Source organism: Girardinichthys multiradiatus, chromosome 8 (assembly GCF_021462225.1).
Source record: "Girardinichthys multiradiatus isolate DD_20200921_A chromosome 8, DD_fGirMul_XY1, whole genome shotgun sequence".
Lineage (NCBI taxonomy): Eukaryota > Metazoa > Chordata > Actinopteri > Cyprinodontiformes > Goodeidae > Girardinichthys > Girardinichthys multiradiatus.
The window spans coordinates 23,515,338-23,540,380 of record NC_061801.1 but is presented as its reverse complement, the minus strand read 5'-3'; the positions used below and the strand labels follow the sequence as shown (position 1 = coordinate 23,540,380).

The 25,043-nt window shown below is 37.0% G+C and overlaps 1 protein-coding gene across 1 annotated transcript; it reads right to left on the bottom strand.

Annotated features, from left to right (window-relative positions):
• tbx5a (T-box transcription factor 5a) lies at positions 1-23,748 on the bottom strand. Its single transcript, XM_047371935.1, has 9 exons — positions 23,517-23,748; positions 22,856-23,031; positions 21,266-21,360; positions 18,016-18,135; positions 17,139-17,286; positions 12,583-12,735; positions 8,926-9,017; positions 7,490-7,719; positions 1-5,669 (listed from the first exon to the last, which is right to left on the bottom strand). The coding sequence occupies exons 2-9, from the start codon at positions 22,997-22,999 to the stop codon at positions 5,077-5,079; spliced, it is 1,575 nt and encodes a 524-aa protein (XP_047227891.1). The 5' UTR covers positions 23,000-23,031; positions 23,517-23,748; the 3' UTR covers positions 1-5,076.
• Between the last annotated feature and the right edge of the window lie 1,295 nt (positions 23,749-25,043).

Here is a 25,043-nt window from a genome sequence, read left to right as displayed (position 1 = left end):
ATGTTTTACATTTTTAAATTTATTGCAGGTATTTTGCTATTTACATGCTTATTTACACAGCTAGGTATGTTTTCATTTGTTCAGTCTTACTTAGATACTTCTTGACAGCTGTATAGTAATTTCCTTTAGTCTATATAAGTATGATTAGAAAATCCTATACAATCATAAAAAGTGGGCTATAAAAAACTGGGCCATCTGTCTCTTAAACTTGCTGGAGGAAGCTAATTTACAGAGTTAAAAAAATAAATACTATTGACAAAAAATGCTATGAACTACAAGCACTTAAAATTTAGCCTTTGTCCACATGTAAAACAAACTTCAGACATACACTCCTTAGAAAGGTGAAACAGATCTTTGCTCCATAAAGCGTGTCAAGTAAAAGTTCCAACTGCTAATCATCTTCAATTATCTGAAGAGCCTTTCTTGATGTTTCATATGAAATATTTCAGAAAACACATTCACTGGGTGCAACATTAGTCTGTATAAACATACAATAACCAGTCATCCAAACAGAAAGATTACCCTTTTAATATATCTAGGCTTTGTTTAGAGAGAACGGGTGTTTTCATACTGTCATAATGCTGTGCTGTTGTCGGCCATCACATGCAAAAGAAAATAAATGCTAATCTAAATAATCCAGAGGTCCACCATTCCCCAATGCTTGTGTAGCTATGGCCAGTAAAATATTTTAACAGTATTACGTCCTGCAATGTGTGTAAATGATGGTCACAAGTCTTTTTCTCTTGATTTATTAAATGTGGAAGCTGCCTTTGAATGAGAAATGCCAATCTAATTAACCTTTTAAAAGTCTGATATAATGTATCCCCATTAAATACATTTTTAATCAGATTAGGACGGCTGGAGTACCTCATCACATTACTCTAAAACCTTAATTTTACTCTTAAATATTTTCTTAGATTTGGTTAGGGTACTCCAACTGGAGTGATATTTTTATATTATTTACAGTCAGAGCTTTCCAAGTTACTAAAAGCTGTATTTCTTTAAGACATAGAATATTTTAATATTGTTAACAATGTCCTAATGGCAGGGAGTCTGCAATTAAAATTTTGTGACCAATTTGGGACATCCGATTTTCCAAAGCTAGCCTCCCTGCCTGGGCTAACATTGCCTAGTTCTATTAGGATCAAAGGAAACTTCATGCCTCAAGTGCAAGCGAGTAGTCACTGTAAAACAAATACCAAATAATTATGGAGTTCCTTTTTTTAACTATTCTTAGCTTCCTAAATTAGCAAGTAGGGTGGTTAGCACAGCTAACATTACAAACACAGCAGTCTCTGTGTGTATTCCCCTAGACCCATAACTTTGAGATTTCCAAAAGGCTACCAAAGTTTTTAATTTTCTATGATATCAAAATAATATTATTGAACACCTTTGTTGTAATCCATTCATCCTTCCTGTTATCTTCTAAAAGTCATGCTCTCTTGCATGAATGAATGAAATATTGTAGAAGTTTCCTTTTAAATATCTTCTTAGATCTTTGTGCTTTTTCCTATTTCATCTTTAAACTCCTCACTGATGGTATATCCTGCTAAGTTTGAGTCTTCTTCTTGCAGTTGCAGCTTCCAAACTGAAAAAAAGTCTTGAAAAGTCTTTAAAGGGGTAGTTCCAAAATTTTATGGTAGGTTTCTGTTAAAACGTCATAAATAGTTTACGTCTTTGACACAATAATTATACTCCACTAAAACTGCTTTGGCATTCCTAAAGCCCGTTTGCCATTTCTACTCGAATCAGGTTGGGTCGGCTTTACACAGTTTGATTTGCTTTCCAGTACAACCGAGTACAATCTCAATGTGGGCGGGATCGTCAATAGCAAGACAGCCCTACAATCCAAAAAGTAATGTGATGTGATTCATATGTGACACAAACACAACAACCTGCTACTCAGTCTTTGGCTTTTCTCAGACTCAGAGTGAAAGAAGAGAGCCAGAGAAGGCCGTGGACAGCAAGACAAAACACTTTGGATAAGAACAGGAGAGAGAAGGAAGCAAAGGAGTGGCATCAAACTGAAGGGTACGCGCTAGAGGATGTGTAAGGGTAAACTGACACTACCTAATGCTAGCTTGCTATAGTGCTCATATACACAATAAGCCCAGCGTACAACGATTTAAAAGTTGAAGATATTAGTTATCAAAATATGATGTCACTAGTGACGCCGCCCCCCTAGCCAATCAGTGACAGACAGTGTTCTGACGTCACGTGTTCAGTGCGACTCGGAACGGTTGTAACCGCTTTCAACCAGGACGTAAAAATATTACCGGTTCCACGTAACCGTTACTAACGGAAAAGTGAGTAGAGCTGTACTGCTGAGTAGGTACCTGTGAAAAGGGGCACAGATTAGAGTTGTTTAAAACAATCAAAGCTTTAATCTTGGCCAGTCTCAGCCTAGCCATTTATTTGAGCCTCTGGGAATAAGTTATATGGATTTGAATAAAATGAAGACACCACAACAATTACCTACTGCAGGTAAGCTATTAACTGCTTATGAATTCTTAACAGAACCTCATTTAAAAAATTTTAAAAACTGTCCATTTAAAAACTATAGGTAAGTAGTTGAGAATTTATAATTCAAACAGTTTTAGATTCTGATGGAATAAATGGTGATGCTCGAGAAATGCTTAATCTAGTGTTTTGAGTTTAAGGTGAAGTCCAATGCACCCAAATAAACTATTAAGATGGCTGAATTCTGGATAATTACTGGAACAAAAAAATGAACCTAGATTAAATCATCTAATCTAGTTATATTATGCACAGAAAGAAACAGGTGCCACGAAATGGCTTTTCCCAAAATAAATTTGGGAGAGGGTCGGCATGAAATTACCATGTTTTTCTAAGCATGAATGCACTCAGCAGCAACAGTGGTCATGTTAGAGGTTGGGATCTATAACTCTATGTGACAATGCTGTAATTTCTGAGGAATAATCAGTTCTAATAGATAGCTTAACAGCAGAATTGTTCTGCTCCCGCTTTGAGCAGTGCCTTGCAAAATTATTCACACCCCTAGAACTTTTCCTAATTTTAAATTTAAAAAATGAATTTTAATTGTGATTTTCTATGGTTAACCAAAAATAAAGTAGTACATAGTTGTGGAGAGGAAGGAAAAAGATACATTGCTATATTCACAAATACAGCCTATAAAAACTACACGGATACCCTGAATAAAATCCTTAAAGCAGGGCTGTGTGATAAACCAATATCCTAAGCTTAGAACAACTCACGGAACACTGTTCAATCCATCATCAAGAGCATGGCACAACTGCAAACCCACTAAGACATGGGCTTTCACCTAAATCAGCAGGCTGGACAAGGAGAGCATTAATCAGAGGAGCAGTCAAGAGGTCCATGGGAACTCAGAGAAAGCGAAAGCTTAGTTTTTGAGAATCTGAAAATCTTTCGACACATGTGGACTCTTCAAATCTGGCCTTTATAGAAAAGTTGCAAGAAGAAATCATTGTTGGAAAAAAAAAAAGCCATAAGAGATCCTGATGGTAGTTTGCACACGCCTGCACGGTTTGTAGGAAAACCCAAGTTGTGGTGGAAAACTAATTCCTCTGAACACCATCCCATGGATGAAGCTAAAAACAGGACAATGCTGGCAGAAAACTGGGTTGAGCAGGGGTGTATAAAGTGTGACCAGTGGACACTTTTCTCATTTTAGGATGAGATTTTCACAGATTATGAAACAGAAATAATTAGGCCTCATACATTCAGCAATTTATCCTGTTGTTGTTGAAACTACAATTATCTATCAATGATCACGTTTACACAAACATCTTACTTTGTTTTTGTTTTGGTTGAAATATTCCATATTTACTTTATTGCTGAAAAGGTAAAAATAAGAAAATAAGTAAAATTAGCTTTCCATTTATATATATAAAAAACAAAACACTGTGGTACTTTTTACTTAAAGATTCTGGCCAAAAATCTGGATAGAGGCTACAAAAGACTTGCAACTGGGGTGTGCGGTCACCTTCCAGCAAGATAGCAAACCTAGACATGCAGCCAGCGCCTAAACTGGATATTTTAGGTTAAAGCATATTCATATGTTAGGATTACCAAGTTAATGTCCCAATCTAAATCATATTGAAAATCTGTGACAGAATAAAAAATTGCTGCTCCTCCTCTAATTTGATTGTGATTAGGTTATTTAGGCCAACAAATTCAGTCTGTAGATGTGCAAAGCTGGTAAAGACCTGCAGAAAAAGCCTCAGAGAGGCTGAATGAATACACCCTCCACACTTTTCAAATTTATATATGTAAAAAAACTTTGAAAACCATGTATCTATATTCATTACACTTCCACAATTATGCACTACTCTTTGTTGGTCTATCTCATCAAATCCCAATAAATTGGAGTGATGTGATGAAATGTTAAAATGTAGATGTATGAATATGTTTAGAAGGTATTATCTCATACACCTAAAAAAAATTAAATGAGGTATTTGGCTTGAATGTGCATAAATATACCTATTTGTTAGCAAATAAAATCATCATTCTGATTTAAAGAGCAACCACACTGACCAAAGAGCCAACTAAAGCCAACTAAACCAACATCAAGCTCTGCTTTTCGCTTTTCTTACTCTCAGCATTTCTTTTACAATTTAAGTTTGCTACAAAAATGTCATAGAAACTGAGTTTCGGCAAATGTGACAAAGAACAAACATTCAGAAAATATAATTGCTGTTCGCTGGCATCCAAAACAGAAGGCTGCAGAAAAACACAGTTAGAATGGCATCAGCCATCTGAAGCATTTCTACTCCGTTCAGTGTCAGCTTTCTCTGCACTTGATCAGGCTCCGTGAGCGTTCTGGTCCAGTCCAATATTCATTTGTGTTCTTGTTGCTTGTGTATAAGTGCAGATGCTGTTACAACTTCCTAAATTATGATACCCCCTCTCCTGATAAACCATCTAATGAATTTCAACTTTTCTCAAAGAAATACAGCTCTTTTTAAGATTGACAGCAACACGTCTTTGGAAATATAAATATAACTGATCCAATTTTACTTTGTTTTGTCCTTTTCTTTCTTTTCCTCTTCAGTATATGCAATTGTTCGATTCTTAGCTGTTCTCACTCCACTCGGGCATGATGCTGACACTATGTACCGAGTGGTAGTGGTGTGGTGACAACGTGCGTGGTATGCCGTGCGCATAGAGGTACTCATTTCCCTGCAAGCCAGATGTCGGTGACTGGATCCCAGCTCCGGGGCTGCACTGACGTCCCAGAGTCTGGTGGGTCATGGAGCTCTGGTACATAGCTGTGTGGTGGCTCTCACCCAGCTGCGGAGAGGCGTGGCCTCCCACCCCACCCAGTCGGGACACCAGGGACCCCGATGTGAAGTGAGCGGAAAAATGTTGATAGGGCAGTCTCTCCATCGGCTGCATGGTGGTGACGGAACAACTGCCGTAAGGAGAGACACTGGCCCACGTGTTGCAGCTGATGTCCTCCAAACTGGGAACAGGCTCGGCACCTTGCGAGGAGCTGGCATACATACAGGCCTGCCGCTGGCTGGACTCACTGCGGTAGGATGCGCTGGTGAGACTGAGGCTCTGGGGGTAGCCAACAGGCCGATAGTAATGGTCCTCCTCACTGGAAGAACTCTCCAGGTAGGGCTTCTTATAGCTGTGCTCGCCTGAGTGACAGTCATCATCCACTATAGGTAAAATTAAAGAAGCAAGCAATCTTGTTATTCAAAGGAAATCTTCTATTAATACAAACTATAAAATGAAATGTGGAGGTAATTATCTCAACATCTAAATTAGAAAAAACTACTTGCACCCTTACAGACTTTGTCTGGTTTTGCTTTTGTGTCAAACTCGAATGTTTCAGATCATCAAACACATTTTTATATCAGACAAAGACAACCTGAATCAATTCAAAATATGCAGTTTATGAGGATTTCATTTATCAAGAGAAAAAAACTATCCAAACTAACCTGGCCTTATATTGGAAAATATAACTATATTAATAAAGAACAAAGTCCTTGACATTTTTGACTGGAAAGGGTTGCAAGACTTTTTGGAAAATATTCTGTGGACTTATGCGGACGTTTTGGGTTCTGTCCCGTCCAACGTAAACCAACACAGCACTGAAGAGAGACAACAAGCTCAAAAAATGTAAAATAAAAATTAAGTTCTCGGATTGAAATGTTGCGGTGTAACTTTAAGAGTCGTTCATGGATAAAAGCCCTCCAGGGTGGCTAAAGTAAAACAATACTGCAGAGAAGAGGGGACCAAAATACATCTAGAGTGATGTAACAGAATCATCTTCAGTGTTTATAATTGTTAGCTGGCAACCACTGCTACCATGGTGGCGCAACCAGTTACTACATTTTTATTTCACGATCCAAAACTTTTAAGTTTAACAAAACACAGAAGACACCTGTAATGGGCCAAGTACTTTTTTCACAGCACTATAACTGGGTTGGATTAAAAAAAAACTAGTTATCCAATAAGAAATGTATCATTTAGGACTGTATATTGTGACTGTATGTAATTATTTTACCATTAACAGTATTTTCATTGTTAGTTCAGGTTCAATCCAAAGTTATTGTACTATTTACATAGTTTGCCTTTAACCTCTTATTAGTCCTGGATATGACTTCTATATTGCTTTTAGAGTTTAGAGTTTAACTTTTTAAAGCAGAATATATTAGATTGGTTAATAATGTCTTTGCATGTTTAAATGTCCTCTTTCTGAGATGTGAAACTTTCTACCTAATTTTTAGTAGCGTTTAATAATCATCGATAATCAAGTAAAAGTCTAAATTAGAATTTCAATTCAGGTACATCTTAATTAATGTTGAAGGTATGCAAGGTATTGTCAATAATCATAGAGACACAATTAATGGTCCACATTTTTGGAAAAAGCTTATGAAGTCCTTTTAAACAACTGAGTTACCCGAGTCTGCTTTTCTCAAAAATATCTTGGAAGCTTAGTTTAGCTATTGCAGAACTGCACTTAAAGAAATGACAAGACTCCTGAAGATTTTTTCTTAGACAGACAAGAACAAAGAGGCAATATTAAGTCATGATGCACAGCCTTCAGATCTGCTAAAAAAAATGGCATTGACACAAACACCTCATAGGTAGTAGGATAATGATTACGTTGTGTTTGGTTAACATAGCACCAGGTTAACTCATGTCATTGACTAAGAGATATGTTAAAATCAAATGTTAGAAAAAATACCTACAAGTTTGTGACAATATGCAAAAGGTTCATGGGGTAAACAGCCGGTTAGCAGTTTTTAAACACTAAGTCTATTTAAGTAGGATTTTATAAACAAATTCTAGACTTTAAAATGTACATAACGTGGTCTCTTCAACAGTCAGGCCTTTCAAAGATAGTTGGAAATGTCACACTTTATCATCTCCTCTATGGATCATAGACCAGCATAATAAATAAAATGTTCTGCCGTCCTTGAAGGGTTTAACGTAATCCCTGCAGGGCTCATATCACCACACAGTCTTGTACCTTTTCTCTTGATGCAGTACTCTTGGCCGTGCTCATGTGGAAGCGGGAAGGAGCTGGACTGAGGTAGCATGTCCTGGGAGGTACTCGACACCCCGTTTTCACACTGGGAGTACTGGGAGCTCATGGTGCTGGGCGTGGACATGCCCTGGACCTCACCGTTAAACGGACTGTGGCTGGAGCCAACTCTATGTCGCACTGTGCTGCGAGGCACTACCGGGTACTCTTTGGTGCTGCGCACAGACACAGGAACACAACTGTTAGCAATTATCTGCAAGAGACCCCGCACGGCTTTACTGTATGTGCCAAACATGCTCAGTAAAAAAGAGATGGTGACTGTAAAGTTCAATCCACTTGTCAAAAAGAACACACAAAGATACACTTCTGTGGGAAAAACCTGTTCTATTAAAAATTTTGAATTCACTCAGAATAATCCACGGGATCCATCAATGGATCATTGTGCTGCTTTCAGTTCTTTGATTTTTGGCGAAGCATCAGTTTAAAAAGTGACCTGGTTTTGCAATAAGCTCTCTCCTTAAGAAAGTAACCAGGAGCAGACGTGAAATGCTTACTGCAGACAAAGGCTGAACAAAGCCATGTAAGACAGATAGTGTGGCTTGGATTCCTATCATTTTTAAGATTTATAGGTTTTGCACACATACTTAAAGTAACTTAATGTGCACATTTCTTTAAGTCCTTAATATTGAGCAAAAATCTTTCACAGCGTGCTGTAGCTCAGTCAAACTTTCATTTGGGACGGACGTAGGATTATAACGCCTTATGGTAAAAAGACAACTGCTTTCCAAGTTTTGTCTGATTTGAGATTTCTCCACTCAGAAAACCCTCCAGTTTCTCCAGCATCTCCCTAAAACCAGGGCGATGGGGGTTTTTCAAAACCAGATTTTCTCCTTTGAAAAAGTGTTTCTCCGCACAGCACGGACTCCAGCTCCATCCCTCATCTGGACTGAATAATAAAGAGCAAAGTGGTCGCCTTGCCTGCCTCACCAAACAATGTACACCCCCCCTCCCTGCACACACACATACACACAAGGCAGTCAGGGCGTTCAGTTAAAAGAAGAAGAAAAAACTCAGTGGAAGAGAGATGTTACAGTCTCGTTTCAAAGGTTCTGCCAGATCAGTCAAAAAAGTATTCAGCATGAAACTGGCTGATGATCAAGACATACACTTACATCACTGCAAATAACACTCACTGAAAGTTACACTCATTCCTGGCTTGGATTTCGGTGACTGAAGGATTAAAGTGGGGCTTGTTAAGTGACAGTATGGTTCCTGCTGAACTGAAGTGACATTTATCTGCTCGTTTGACATCATTCAGCATGTAAGAATTTCCAAATATCAAAGATCAAGGATCAATTGGGATTTTTAAAGCAACTTTTTTTTTTTTTTTTTAATGAACAAAATATTATCTCATCAGCTACCTTTGCATTCTGGACATCCGGTGTAACTCCATGTCATCACTTCCGCGGAATCCTTTTGCAAATGGGTTGTTCTCAATCTTGAGCTGCGTGATCTGAAACAGCAAATAAACTTCACATTAATCAAAAAAATATGATGCTCGGGCCTCAAGTTGAAAGTCAAACCCGAATTTAGAACAGATCGACCTGCTTTTAAAAATGAAGCTTTGCAGTAACCTCTATTCTGCCAGACTTCCTCAGCTTGAGTCTTAAATGTGAAGCTATTTCAAAACCTGAAATGCTTTACAAAAGTAGCCACACCTCTTTAAGTTTTCCTCCTTTTGGCATGTTACAACCACTATCTTCCATGTATTGTATTGGTATTTAATAGCCCAACACAAAGGATTGAATAAACAGAAAGTAAGGGAAACATGATATTCAATATTTTCAAAGTCCATACTTTGTAGGACCGGTTTTTTATCCTGCTGGAAAGTGAACATCTTAGTCTCAAGTCTTTAACAGCCTCTAACAGGTTTTCTTCAAGATTAACCATGTATTTAACTCCTTCCATCTTACATCAACTAAAACCAGCTTCCTGTCCCTGGTGAAGAAAAGCATCCCCACAGAATGATGCTGCCACCACCATGTTTCACCATGAGGATGGTGGGTTCATAATGATGTGCATTGTTAGTTTTCTCCAATTGATACTTAGACTAAAAACTTCAAGCCTAATTTCAACTTCTTGCTCCTATTTTTTGTGTCCCCTACCTGATTTTTAGCAAACCTTGAACAGGACATCTTCTTTAATTTCTCTCAACAATTGTTCTCTTCTTGCCACCCTTAAAGGCAGAATCTTGAAGTGTACATTTAGTTGTTGCGGTGTTGACAGATTATCCCAGCTAAACTTTGGATCTCTGCAGAATTACTATAGATTCTGCTTCTCTGGTGTTCTTTTGTCAAGCCTGCCTGGTGTGTTTTGTATTGAGGTTATATAACACTTATTGGCACATCTCTGTTTAATAATTCGTTAACTTCTTTAGGTATTCACATTGGATTTTGGTCAGGGGTATCATGATAAAGGGGGCATGTGTGTATGAAAAACATAAAAATCAAATATAATTTTTCTTCCACTTCTCAGCTATAAACTGCTTTGAGTAGCTCTTTCACGTATCCAAATAAAACAAATTGAAGTTTGTGGTTGTAACAGGAAAACGCTTAAAAAGGTCCAAGGCGAATAAATACTTGTTCGATGTTTCTCACTTTTCACATGCAATCCAAGAGAGAAAATCAGAAGATCCTGTTTCCAGAAATCCAAGATGGTTCTGAAGATCCTATAAACCTAATGCTTCAATAAAACAAAAATCTTGAACAATGTCTTGCAAAGGCTGGAGGGAAGCAAATATTTAAAATACCTTAGGTTTCAATAACCAAAAAAAAAGGTGAAAAATTATTTACAAAATATAAATGAAAGCTCTGCAGGCTTTAGGCAAATGGCAGGGATATCCCTTTTCACGGTTTCTTGCAGGTAATGAGTTGGTTCTGGTGTATTTCCAGCTTTCTGACAGGTCTGGAGGTTTGTATGCATGTTGGCTAACACCTACTCCGAACCTTGTAAAATCATGTGACACTTTACTAGCTGCTTGTTAATTAATGCAAGTAGACAGATGATTTATATATTCTTTCTAGATTTTCAAATTTAGGAATAAAAAGTCTGCAATTTCCTTTGCTCTTGCCCATGCTTAATGCACCTACCTCTACAAAATTAATTAATTACTTTTTGTTTAAAGCTTAACCTTGTGCAGAGGACTGGAATAAAGACATTAAAATAAACTGAGAGATAATCAACAAAGTCAACTTCAACGAATGCAGTTTTATAAGCTACATATCTAAGCTTTACTCATTAAAACAACTGCTGCCTACACAGGCTTTATCTTAGACGCTATTTTAGCCCAAAAAAAACAAAAAACTGCAACGCTGTATTAAATTATTCAATGCATAAAGAAAACACATTACCTAAGAAATCGCAGTTTGGAAAAAGGTTTTAATTGCAGCTGCCGCAGGAAGGCTGGAAACAGGACACGTTTTCATTAGCTGAAAGTCCAACAGGTGAATTGGACACACGCCTGCAGCGCTTAATGCTCCTGCAGATGTTTGGCTGTTTGATTAGACAGTTGTGGTAAAACGCTCGAAAATCAGAAATGCTTGTTTTTTTTTTTTCTCCGCGGGTCTGGAAAGAGCCCCAATAATTAGCCCCGGGGTTACGATCCCAACTCCCTCAATAACGTGCTTAAAAATAATGAATGGTTTCTACAGAGCGCTGGTCATTTTGGGCTTCCTGTTCCCAGAGGCGCGGAGACTTCTGATTGGCTGCAGGGATATTATGTGCGTTCTCTCCCTTTCTCCATTATTCTCCAAACAAGAAACATATATAGGCCCTCTTGGCTAAAATGATGCTTACCAGACGCTGTTTACAGATATTTACACCGCCAAGACTTTGTTTTCCCCAGAAAATCTGGGCAGACTAGATGTTAAGCTTTAGATTCTGAGTCTGGAGAACACCACAAGCCTGAGAGGCCTCGAAAATTGTATTTATTTATGCCTAATGTGACGCCATTATGAGGAGGGCATTGTTCCACCTTTTTCTTTAGTTTATAAACACTGAAATTAGAGCACAACTCGGGGTTAATTTACAAATTCAACAACAGAAGTTGTGGAAAACAAGTGAGAAAACGGAAAAACTCAATTCTTATAGTTGCAAATTTTGATATAAAAGACACGCGAGACGCAACGACTTCATTTTTCACCGATTTAATTTTGTAACGCCGTTTTTCTTATTTTCTTTATTTGGTTGCAATAGATTTATCTGTTTTTGAGCTTTTGAAAAAGTAAAATAAAATAAAAATCTAATTATTGAAATAAAATACAATACAATCTTAGTGGATTACCGACATGTCGTTGAATTGAACTGCATTGAAATAAATGTAGTTTTGAGTTGCGCATGTGCAAGCAACGATATAGGAAGTTTTAGGAATGGATATAAAGAAATATGCTATAATAACACACTAGAATGAATTAAAACAATAAATACAATAATAAACTTAGCCAATGAAAAGAAATAAAAATTCTTAATACTACAACAAGTACTACTACTACTACTACTACTACTACTACAACGATACTACTAATAAAAGGTTAAAATCTGCTCGAGGTTTCTTTGGATTATCTGCAGCTCGTCTCACTCCACAAAAAGCTCCAACTTTCTAAAATTCGCTTGAGGTCATTTCTCTTCCAATCGGCTTTCTAAAGTTGTCATCTCGTCTGTCGGTGACTCGCTGTGACTTTTCAGCTGGCAGTGAAGCTCACAGAAAACTTTCAGTCTGTGCGCAAGCTGTGCAGCGAAAATGCTCGGCATTTATTTCAGGCTTTTACTATGTATAATTACATATTTTTTATAACCTCGAAGTGGAGCGAAACCTTGACACAAGTTTGCATTCATTTTAAGCGATTTACAAAAAATTTAATTGCTGCCCTTCAAAGCAAGTAAAAAACAAACCAGGAGTTGAAAAGACCTTTTTACAGTTTGAAAAACAGCGCAAAACATTATATATATATATATATATATATATATATATATATATATATATATATATATATATATATATATATATATAGCATGTATACCTTGTGGTTCTGGTAAGATGTCACCGCAATGAAGGCTGTCTCGGGGAAAACGTGAGTGCAGAAGGCCGTGTTTTTGGAGCCAAAGCCGTTATTTTCATCCGCTTTCACGATGTGAATCCTCGGCTGGTACTTGTGCATCGAGTTCAGGATGATCTGGAATAAAGAGGGGTTTAAATTACATGTTTTGCACGACAACACGTAACTTCGGAACGGAAATATTTCTAAGAAACTGAACAAACTTTGCCCTGGCTTTTTACAAGACAAACGAAGTGAAATCATGTCTTTGATTTAAGTAACTTGAATCCTTTTAACCAGACTTTCTTTGCTTAATTTGACCCGATATGTCTTATTTTTAAGGTGTTCAGATTGTTTTATTGCCTTATAAATACGTTTTTTTTTTTTTTTTACTGTCTGGTACAAAGCATGCGTAAAACGTAATATGTTGCAATAAATTAATGCCTTTCTGGACTACAAATGAACACTATAAAAAGTATAAAGTATAAATTAAATATAAAAACAAACGCTTTTGTGGATAAACACATTTTATTCTAATTTAATACTCAACAAACATTTTTAATTCAATAAGGGTTTATCTGGCTTAACTTTATTAACTTTAGAAACTAAAATAAAATAATGCAGGCATGTCGCCCTATCTCGTATCTTAAAGAATGTTTTTGTACCTGCCTTTCACAGCCAGCATGAGAGGAGATGAAGGCCTGCCCTGACCTACCAGTGGAGGCATCCTGCAGCATTCCACAGAGAAAATCCCCTGAGTCAGAAATTAGTTGGCTCCAGGGGCTTTTATTGTTGATAGACGTCCATTACAGAGTCCCAGTTCAATTTCATCTCATTTCAGTGTGAAACATACTTTTAAGCAGGAAATGGCCTCGAATATGTTTAAACTCCTTCCAGTGATAGCTAGCAGAACCTGATGTCACTGGTATTTGATTTTATTCTGCTTGTTTTAGTTTCAGGAGTATTAAATCATTATTACAGTGTCAGTATTCAAGTGAACGGCCCTGAGTTGTTAAAATGGGAACAGTCAGTTTTGTCTAAATGACACATCAATGACAAAACTGTATAAAACCTTCTGAGCATGGAGAAGACAAAATAATCTTGCACAAAACATTTCATGCATTTATTACACAATCATTTCCTCGCTGATCCATCCACTCCACGTTACAAATCACTACAATCAATACGTTACAAGTTGCATCTCCATTCCTGTGGAAAAAGCTGTGAAACTAGGGGTGTATTCGAAGACCACCCACTGGGACCACAGCTCACGCCTATAGTCTCAGGGGCCTACACTCACTGCATTGGTTCCTGTACCTTCACCACCACCCCCACCTCCAGTCTCTGGATGATACTATTTAATGATAGTGAAGGATCACTTTAGGTCTCATGCGGCTGCCCTTCGCTTTCAAGTACCTCAACATCAGAGAGTCCCCCCTCACTCCCACCCCTACCCGAGCCTTGGGATCAGTGGGCTTCGTACACCAGCATCTATTGCTCATCACACACTGCCATTCAAACGTAAACAGAGCGGTCCTTACACTCCAACCTGCTGGCCTAAACATGTGTGGGAAGGTAGGCAGGAGATTAATAACACCGAGAGGTATTCTGGGAGCCGAGAGGGAGATTAAAGGGAAAAGAAGTCCAGCATGGTATGAAACCTGAGACAAAAAAACAAAAAAAATGATATTTATAGATTCAAACACTGAAATAACAACAGTTTGGAAACTTACTTCTATTGCAGTGAGACTTGAGGGCAATGGTTAAAAAAACTCTCCACACTAGGATTAAAACACTAAAGGGAAACTGCTACTTCAAACTACAATTACTCCAAATGCACACAGATCCTATCAGTAAAAGGCAAGAAAAATAGCAGGAAACGGCATTTCTAATCAAATGCCTTTGGAATTATGCAAAAAAAACCCCCCGAAAAAACCAACTAGTGGATTCTTTAATGAAGCAACATTTTGATGCTGGAGAGACTGATTGCAATAATTTACTGCAGAACTCCATAATACCTTTTATAGCACATGTATAATAGTAAAATATCTCACTGGAATGAACAGACCAGTTAGAGTCATACCCTAAAAAAATTTTAAGTAACATTTGTGCGCCTCTTTGCAAAACGTTTATATTATTATGAATAGGATTTTGTGAAAAAAATGCATTTTCACGGTTAAAAACATAACAACAATAATGAAGAAAATTATCAATAAAAGCATGCTGTGGTTTAACCATATTAACAGTTTTCTTACAACCCGCAATATCACAAATGATCTGCTTTTACTTCAAAAAACATTTACCTCTAACTAAACCTTTGTTATTTAACGTTTTCTGCAAGCAAATAGTTTAACTTGTTGCATTGAAGTTCATTTCTCTTTAAAAACATCACTTTCAAAGCAGCAGCCATAACTGCATTCAAACCATTTGGCACCATCAGACTCAGGCCTTCCTTGTTTTCCAACCAATGAGCTCAGCTCTGCTCAGTCCACTGACAGTTATCTAATTTAAGAAACATTTCCAAAAAGAGGGGGAAAAACCCCTTAGCTTCAAACCTGAACAGGTCTGTACTAATCTATACATCGGCAATATGTTTTGGCCTCATTTGTCCCTGCAAGTAAATATAAATCATCCCTACATTATTCCAACCAGCTGGACCAACAAACTGATGGAGTGTGCCTTTTCCTGCCAACCACCAGCATTTCTACTGATGAATCCCACGATGCTGAGAGAGCGGACGAGTCAGGAATCACTGTGCTCAATCAAGAAACACACTTTAACCCAAAACTTTACAACACAGCTCAATGAGCTCCAATTTAAGTTCCCCAGCTGGGTTTTGGCAGGACAACAGCCTCAATAGGGACTTGGAAAGACGCTGGCTTGTGGAAATATGATATGTTTTGGTAAATGAAAGACTTAAAAACAGTCACGACTTAACAACATGTTTAAACTTTGGAAAACACAGCCTTGTACGCAGTTACATTCATTTATAGTGCTAGAACTCATATTTCACTTATTATTTATATCTGTTAATTACACATTCAGACAACAGAAATTCAATGTAAAGCCTCTCATCTTTGATGTGAACTATTTAAAAATGTTAACAAGCTTATTTAATCTTCTTTTCTTCTCTTAAATAGGGGTGATACATCTTTTTACAACCTTTTAATTCCTTTCACTTTGTTAGCACAGCCTGTTCCTGACAAAAATGTTCATAAGTGAGTGACTATTTCCAACAAAAGAGCTAATTAGGCCTCAGTGTACCTATCAAGTCAACATGTCATGAGGACTTGCTGTTAGCTGCACACTTTGTTCATGATGTGAATTATGCGTGCTTAGTAGGTAAGGGATGGAATGAATAAATCCTAAAGCCAGATGTAACCCATAATCAGGAATTAAACTTTAGAAAATGAAAGTAGAGAAATTCTGGTTAAGTTGTCGTTTTTCTTGCCAAATATACATATAATAATATACAAAACTCTAGTTCAGGAAAGTACGTAATCCATGTAAGAAATCCTTGAATAAATGTAATAAATGACAAAAATGTAATTTCATCTTTGTTTCTTCTAAATCTTAAATGGTAGGTTAAAGTAAATATATGTTTTAAACCAGGTGATTTTTATGTAAACTGCAATCCAAAGAAAAAAATCCAAAAATGACCTAATTTCTTGTTAGCTTAGAAACAAATGTGTAATTTTTAGATAACTAATGTAACTATTGAACATAAACTTTAATTGTTTAACTCACATTTATTTTTTAAATAAATAACAAAAATTTAAAAACATTTTAAAATATAATATTTATGGGATGGGATTTACAAATAATAATCATGATAACTTTTGCTTTTATTTTGATAAAATAATCTAATTTCTTTTTAAAAGTAAAATTAACATTGCATTTACTATGTATTTTTCTTTGAAAAATCATTATGTAATAGGGAAATGATCCATAGTGCCACAAAAAAGCCAAGAGAACGGGACTCTGTTATAAAATAGAAAATAAATTACATCAACAAAGATAGTTTAGCAATATAAAAAGGACCATTTAGAAGTTTCTTTGGTTTAAAAATGAAAATAAAGTAGAAATCAGCCTCACTTGGGTCTAAAAGTTATAAAAGTTACCCTTCGTGGGTGGATTATCTATTTTTAAACAATAATCAACCAATAATCTGCCTAAAATCATACATCTAAATATATAAAATGTAAAAACAGTTATAAAATAATACTTTATTATCTTCTCAGCGTTTTGAATGCATTGTTGCTGAAAAGCGCTATATACATAAACTTGATTTGACTTCTCCTACCGAGCTTCTAATTTAAACAAAAAAATAAGAAACTTCTGGGTTCCAAAGAAGACATGCTTCCAGCAGCAGCAGTGAAAACATGTGACAAAACGAGCTTTAGATGAGCAACAACGACACCGCAGCGCAAAATCCGCAGCCACACAGCGCATATTCTTGTGCGCAAGCACGATTCAAAAAGCGTCCCGCATCGACTTGATACACACAGCCTGAACAGAATGATATAGGCCTAGGCACCTACGTGGCCGAACGGGTCCAGGTGGTTGTTGGTCAGCTTCAGCTTCTGGAAGGACACCAGCTGCCTCATCCAGTGCGCCCCCGTGGCCGGGGAGTCCGGATGGACGTAGAGCCTCCCGGGCATAGCGGGCTCTGCCTTCCCGGTCACAGACCTGACACACAGGGACAACACAGACGCAACGCGTTAAGCGAGCGTGCAAACAGGAGATGGAAGTTAATGGACTGGAAAGGGTGATAAATTATTTGCATATTTCACAGATAACTATCTGAAATTGAAACACTTCAGAACCCTAAACCTTTTAAATTATTTCTCCAGCAGTGCACGCTGTTTGGCTAAACATTTTGCACTCTTTTCAAAATACTGCTAATATAAATGAAGTGATCCCAGTTATTCTGCAATATATGGACATGTGTCACATTAGTTCCACATATTGTTTCGCTCGGCCCATTATCAGCAGTTTTGGCATGTGAGTATCTTCTCAAAGTCTCCCCTCTTTTAAAGACACTGACCCAAGCAAGGCGCCCCTCCCTTTAAGGTCGGAGATCACCCAGGTTAAAAAATAAACTGAATTTCTCCCCAAAGGGAGGACAACTGTCTTGTTTCAGGCCACTGCAGCTGTAGAAAAACTAATCAGCATGAATCTATCTCCATAGAAAATCAAACTGAAACACGTCTCCCTCATGATGACTGTAATTCTTGGCAACCATTAGAAAACAGGCACTTCATAATTTTGCAAGAAATGATTTGTTCGCTTCCGATTCTCGTCCATCAGGACGACATAAATATTTCCTGTTGGAATCATCTCCAAATGGGAAGAACAAAAAAATTTTGCTTTGTTTAAAAAAGTTTAATTTGCGTGTATATTAATTTCTTCACCTACCATTTGTTGTCGGCAAATTTATATCGATGGTCATCCGCAGGAACGACATCCATCAGGAGAATATACTTTGTTTTGGGGTTTAATCCGGTCACTTTCACCTTGAAGCTGGGGAACATTCTCCTGCGAAAGACAAACGTCGGTATTTCTATGAAACTGGGTAAAATTGTTTATCAAATGTGCACAACCAAATGGTCTGAGCAAAAAAACTCTCACTTTGCATGGGTCGCAGACTTTTACCATATATAACTTTGAACAGAGTTCACCTTTTTAAGAGTACACTCACAATTAAAAGGAACACAGTATAACCTCGCATGAGACCAACTGAATTATGAATTACTGAATGCTTTTATTTAGGTTGGAGAGGAAACTTGTGTTTTTTATGGATCTGGGCGTTGTGTCTGAAAGAAACCATTTCACTGTACATGCATTTCTTTTTTCTTTTCTAGTAAATTATAGGATATGTAGTTGTTTCCATACTGAAAGAGCGGATAGCATATGAGGCATATTGCCTTTCCACATTGGAAAAACAGACTTTTAGAGTTTAAGCAATAGAACTGGTGTAACGACTTGAGTACATTCGTTGTGGGAAGGTTTTAATCAATGTTTCTGAAAGGATTTAAGTATGGCAGGTAAAAGACACTGGAATTACACTGTAAGCAGTTTTATTTGATTTAGAGTTAATGGTTTTTTTTTTTTTTTTTATAGCAAAGCCATCATATTCTTACCAGTTCTATAATGTATAACCTGTTTAGAACATGTTACTGTTTGAAGATTTACAAAATTCTAGACTACTGTAATTTAAATTGCGAAAATATTCAGCTAAGCAGGAAAAATAGTCAGTACTCCATCTGGAAATGAAATAGACTTGAGTTAAGTGGAATATTTTTGATTGTTTGTCATTAATCTGGCTAAAAACAACATTTCTTACAATAAGTGCACAATACAATAGACACTATGTGATGAATTACAGTAATTATTGCAATTTTTGCTGCATTTAGTCAACTGTAAGGCTGTATATTACATTGCTACTGGATCAATTTTGCCAGTGAGATAGGATGATTCTCACAACAAACATTTTGCAGTTAAGTTTAAAAATCCCATCCGTCTTTAATCAAACTAGTTCAATTCTAAAAGATTTTAAATTCACTTTACTCAAACTGATAATAAAATTTTTGAAATAAAGGTTCTAACTATTCTATTTCATTTGAAATATTTTACATTAGACACATTCTTCATAATCAGTTGTTCACAAACATCAGGCTAATAACATGCATTTAAACATTGTTGATCCAAAATGATGTTCTCTAATTTAATTCAGAAGCCTAAACTCAGATCAAGCAATGGTTTGACAGCTGCAGCTATTAATGCCCACAAACAAGGGTTCTGGATGCAGAGGATCCCATCTACAACAGACACCTCTGCTGGGTCCTCCTAGATAAGGGAATCAGGCCTAACAAGCACCTTCAGTGTTTCTTTCTAGCGGATTGTCCTCTGCTTTCAAAATGGACATCATAAAAACTTGTTTTTGATTAAATTAAGTAAGACTTCACTAAAGTCTTTTGCAAGTATTCTTGCAGGGTGACATATTCTCCCTGACAACCACGGTGAAGATGTGCCATTCATTGGCAACATGCCCCTCAGGGTTAAGCAGCTTAGCCTGCTAGCAAGTTTGATGTTAGCATTAGCACTGTTGCTAAATGAGCAAAGCTGGATTTAAGCTTTTTCAAGCTCTTCTACAAATGTAGCATCTAAAACTTGTTTTCCAGACACCAACTGAGATGTGCCATTCATTGGCCATAACTACCTCAGGGTTAAAACAACTAAGCCACTAGCAAGTTTGAAGTTAGTCTTAGTGCTGTTGCTTAGCTAGTTAAAGTTGAATTTCAACTTTTTATGTCTCTTTTAAAAAGATGGTAAATAAAGCTTTTTGCCTGACAACCAAGACTAAGATGGGCCATTGATTAGTAACAACTTCCTTGGGGTTAATCACCTAAGTTTGCTAGCAAGTTTCACATTAGCATTAGCGCTAAAATTGGTAAACTAGTTAAAGCTGAAGATATGAATTTAAATTCTTACTCCAATACACAAAACCACGATTCTTATGATTGTTTTTAACATTTACAAAATTATTGTTTATTTAAATTATACCCATCTAAACATATACATTTTTCAGCCTTATTGTTTTCTGCTGCACACAACGAATAAGAAAAATGGTTCACTAAACCAACATCTTAAAATTATCAGTTGTTATCAAAATAAAGTATAGTTTAACATTACATTTACACCTTGGTTTTAATCCCCATCATCAATTTCCAGCAAATATCTTACAACATTGTGCTATATTTTCACTGCAAAATTTTATTAATATGTATAATTTTCAAATGTACAAAGGAATACACTTCAAAATTAATATTTTTTGGTGGCAAGTCAATTGACAAAGCTGTGGACAAGGAGGAATGCTGACAAGCTTTTGAACTGAGGCAAATGTTAAATGAGTGACGGGTTGTAATAAGGATCTTCTGTTGACTTGAAGGGGAAACAGTGATCTGCCTACACTGTGGTGTAATGCAGCTATAATAAATTATTGATTTTAATCATTTACTGAACACGTGTGATCCATTTGCCACAAGGAGAGACACCAGCGATCGGGATGAATATATATATGTTCACACCCCGCCTTGCAAGCTGTTTTGACTGGGATGCAGTCTGAGCTTGACAGCACTACACACTCACATTCTCTCCCCCACATGTCATGTTGCAGCTCAAGAGCTGGGGCACAGAAAGGTTTCTGCATGCAATTACAGCAGAGCAGGGAAAACACCATAGCTTCTTTGAAAAGGATCTTTGTACAGGAAAAACAAAATTCTCAGCAGTATTTTTGCACCAGCATTGAGTTTTGTAGGTTTGATGTAAGGCTGATTGGTCAGTGGCATGCATTTCACCAAAGAAAAGGCCACCCAGGCTAAAATATATGATTATGTTTTTGCTTTTTTATTAATCTTTTCTTATTTCTGAAAAGAAAATTTAAAACAACCTTTAAAAAACAATAATATAAAATTATACAATTTGACATATAACTACTGAAGGAGTACAAACAAAACTACTTTTGTTGGAACAAAACTACTCTTCTGCAGAGTGCTTCTATAAACAATCACATTTGAAGAGACTCCTTCAATTCAAAGGGAAATTAAATGTTGTTGTAGCTCATGTTATACAGGTTTCTTCAAAGAGCCGGTGTAGATGATCTTACCGTCCGGCTTTAGTTATGATCATCTCCGTGCCCACTTCGTGAAACTTCATCCACAGTTCCCTTTCGTGCAGGTAGACTTTTATGCCCTCCATTCCCTTTAAACATATACAAACACACATAAATATCTTGCCTTTCTACCACACAGAAATGACACCCACTCCCCGCACAAAACATTGTTAAATAGCAACAGGACGTCTAAATACAGTAAAAACGTGATCGAAAATTGAAAGCAAGTAAACAGACGTGGATCGGAAGACGTGTTTGGATGTCTAAATGTGGTTGGATTTTTTACGGGTAGATCGCTTGGGCTAACCAAGCCTGACTTTCAGTATATTTGTTTCGTTTAAATATAGGCTAAAAAATACAAAAATTACATATTTTGTTTTGAGGCTAAATAAAAACGTCTGATGTTGGCTGGACCACTTCTGGCACGTTTTGCGTACTGTCCGTGCGCATTTAGAGCTTAATGTGCTGCCAAAGGGTTCACTTTGGAAAGCCTTGCCTGACAGTAGACAACTGACACGTAAAATGAACAGAGTTTGCTATATTGACAGGTTTCGGCTACATATTTGATATAAATTTGCCCCCAAAATATAATTTGTCAGCTGCAGAAAGTGAAAGTGAAAACATCAGAGCATCCGACTTCTCTCCAAACACTTCCATGTGCGTCTTTTAGGAAGAAGTGCTTTTGCTTACTGAGCCCAAAAAATAAGTTTGAAATGTGACTTTTTTCGAATATATTTTCCGTCCCATTTGATCAACCCAAACTAGTTTCCAACCACATTTAGGAATAAATAAACGTCCTCTCATTTTTACTTTTTAAAAACATTTTGACAGGAGGGACGAATAATGCAACAATATGACGATTCAATATGTCAACAAATAATAACAATAATAAAAACCAATTGTGCATTTTGATTATGATTTCTTTGAATATCAGGTTTCAGTTCTGAATACATTTTCACTTTTTAACTCTTAATGTATGTAGCCTGCACTATATGTTGCAAGTTAAAGCATGTGAATCCAAACTACACTGTCAAATGTTTATCGTTAATTTGTTCCGTTGGCAACAATTACCTAGTTTCCCATATTTTATTTTTATTATAAAATCAGTGTGAAACTAGCAAAAACAGATCAGAATATGCTAGTTAAAAATTGAAACAAACTTTCGCTTCAACACTAAAGAACTGTTAAAACAACAAAAATGGTTTACAGTGTACTCTAGTTTCACCCAACTTTCTATATTCATAAACCATAAAGTTCACGAGATTTTTTTTCTGTGAAGTTGTAACATTGCAATAAACTCGTCATAAACTTATCTCAGTTTTTTTTTTCTATAACAGTGTGAATGAAGATCTTTACATGAAGAAATAGCGGATCAAAAGTTGTCCTAAATGCATGCTGAAAAAAAAGACTAAATTAGTGGAAATCATCCAATTACTCTGAATAATTTCAACTTGATAACAACAGATGGGATCGACGCGTTGCTTAATAATTAAATAAAAGGTGTCAATATATTTTTTAAAAAAAGTGTGAAGGGCCTGAAGCAGTAGGAATGAGACCCCAAAACACTAAGAAACGCACACTGACCTGCTGGATGTAAGTCGTCTGCGACGACGGGGATTTGCTGGAGGTCCCGTTCTGCTTCTCCGGTTTATTGTCGCTCTGTAATTCCCTTGAATCCGAACCACCCGGGGAGTTCTGGATGTTAAACGTCTCCTCCTGGTCCGCCATAACCGGAGCACCGAGAAACTACACAGACCCAGCTGGAAGACATGTCAGAGGGGGAGGACGCAGACTGTTTTTCAGAGGTTAACAGATGTAAATAGATGCATAACTGAATGTCAGAGTATTCATTATTATTATTGTTATTTTACGTTTGTAGATCAAATTAGTTGTTACAGAATATGGATTCACAAAAAGAAAAAAAAAAACGTAACTTTTGCAAAGACATCAAGGATAAAAACAGACCATTTGGTATTACGCATGCCGTAAATACACTCTATTTAAATCACAGAAGGATTTGCTCTTAAATTTATAAAATTGTATTTTAAAGAACATTATGCTCATTAAGGCTAAGGATTTCCTTTATATTAATTCACACATTTGATTGATTTTGCAGCACGGTGCAAAAATAAAATGCATGGATTGCTTTATCTCTGCAGAGAACTACGCTCGCATATGCAACCCGCTACTCACACTAAGATGAAAAGGCTGCCTGTCCAGTCCGATCAGAGCAGAGTCTGCTTACCTAAAAACACAAATAAAAACACCCGTCTCGGTCTGGAAACTGGGCACAGGAGTTTAAAAACGTCCAAACGCTCCAGTCAGATAATCCGGACGTTTTGTGCGGCGAGTCTCCCCATGAATCCTCCCTTTTTTTGGTCCAGTGTTTCACTGGTCCAGATTCTATCCAAGCAGAGCCTTGACCGAAGAGGACCCAACTACGAGACGCCGCTCGCAGCCGTATAGAGCATTTTACAACTCAGCCCCGTTTTTGTGAGCCGAGTCCGCCGATAGCACTTAGCTCTGAGCTGCAACCGAATCCCAATGGAGCAGGTCCGACACCTCCTTCTTCTCTCCTCCTTTCTTCTCTCGCTCTCTCTCTCTCTTCTGTTCGCTGTAGCTCTGGAGCTCTCCACTGCGCATTAGTGACCAAACAATGCAAAGCGGAAATCTAGTCCGAGACGTGCAAGCAGCGCTGAGGGGAGGAAGAGGAGGAGGAATATATGGAGGAGGAGTGAGGGGGATGTTGTCTAAGCAGGAGTAGCGTTGGTTTGTTTGTTTGACCAAAATATTGATTCCTTCCAGGTCTTCACCCCAGATCTTATTATTTGTACGCTCTGAACCTCATATATGTCATATATGGAGAAAATGTGCCATTAAGCGCAGCAATCCTCACCAAGTTTTTACCAGCACATGACTCAGGCTGAATTTGGGCGTAACAATAAATATGTTTGGTTGAGAGGGTCACTTCGAGCAGTGAGAATTTTATAATAATGAATGTATACATGTGAAATGCTTGGTTTTTGCACTTTCGGGTTCCAGCAATAAAAACAATGGCTTTAGACGCATCCACTGATGAAGATGCAACACGATTACAGGTATCTTCATGGAAGACTGCATTAATTAGAGAGGACAAATTAGGGGCTAGCTTGTTAAACTGTAATTTACTTACAACTGGGAGAAATGCAATTATCAAAAGAATGACCTAAAAGAATAAAAATAAGTCAGCTAGGGTGAGCAACAGCGGAAAAAATGAGGCAGCTAACCTGACATGAAACAGGACTTTGTGTTGGTATACGGCAGTATACTTAAGTTTTAATTGCTTTGCACTGCAATCAGCAGAACACCTATACAATTCCAGTGTTTGCAGCTTTACCTTCTTATTTTACTTTTTCAAAGTCAGCAGGAGCCGTTCTTCTTTTTCTGACTGACTCAACTAGGGGAACTGTTTTGTGCTGAACCATTTGATTTAATTTGAAAGGGTTGCAATGCGTTTCTTAACGTCTGACTTGTTTTTTTTTTTTTTTTTTTTCATTGTTTGCTTTTGTAGAACAGTCATTAATTCCTAGGAAAAGTTATAACACGTCAAATCCGGTGGAGAATATCGACAGCCTGGAAAGTATAAATGTACAAATACATTTTGCAAATTTTACAGGGAGGTTATTTGTTAAAATTATTTCTAAAAATGCTCAGTTTTATTCAAACTTTCTTTAAAAGTATTGATGTTTTTGGTTGAATAGATTTTGTCAGATTTTGAACACACGCACAGAAT

Excerpts from the sequence above, each read along its gene's own strand:
- tbx5a (XM_047371935.1), bottom strand. The coding sequence starts at position 22,999 with ATGGCGGACCAGGAGGAGACGTTTAACATCCAGAACTCCCCGGGTGGT. Across the intron at positions 21,361-22,855 it reads AGACGACTTACATCCAGCAG|GGAATGGAGGGCATAAAAGT; the intron begins GTCAGTGTGCGT and ends ATATGTTTAAAG. Across the intron at positions 17,287-18,015 it reads AAATTTGCCGACAACAAATG|GTCTGTGACCGGGAAGGCAG; the intron begins GTAGGTGAAGAA and ends CCTGTGTGTCAG.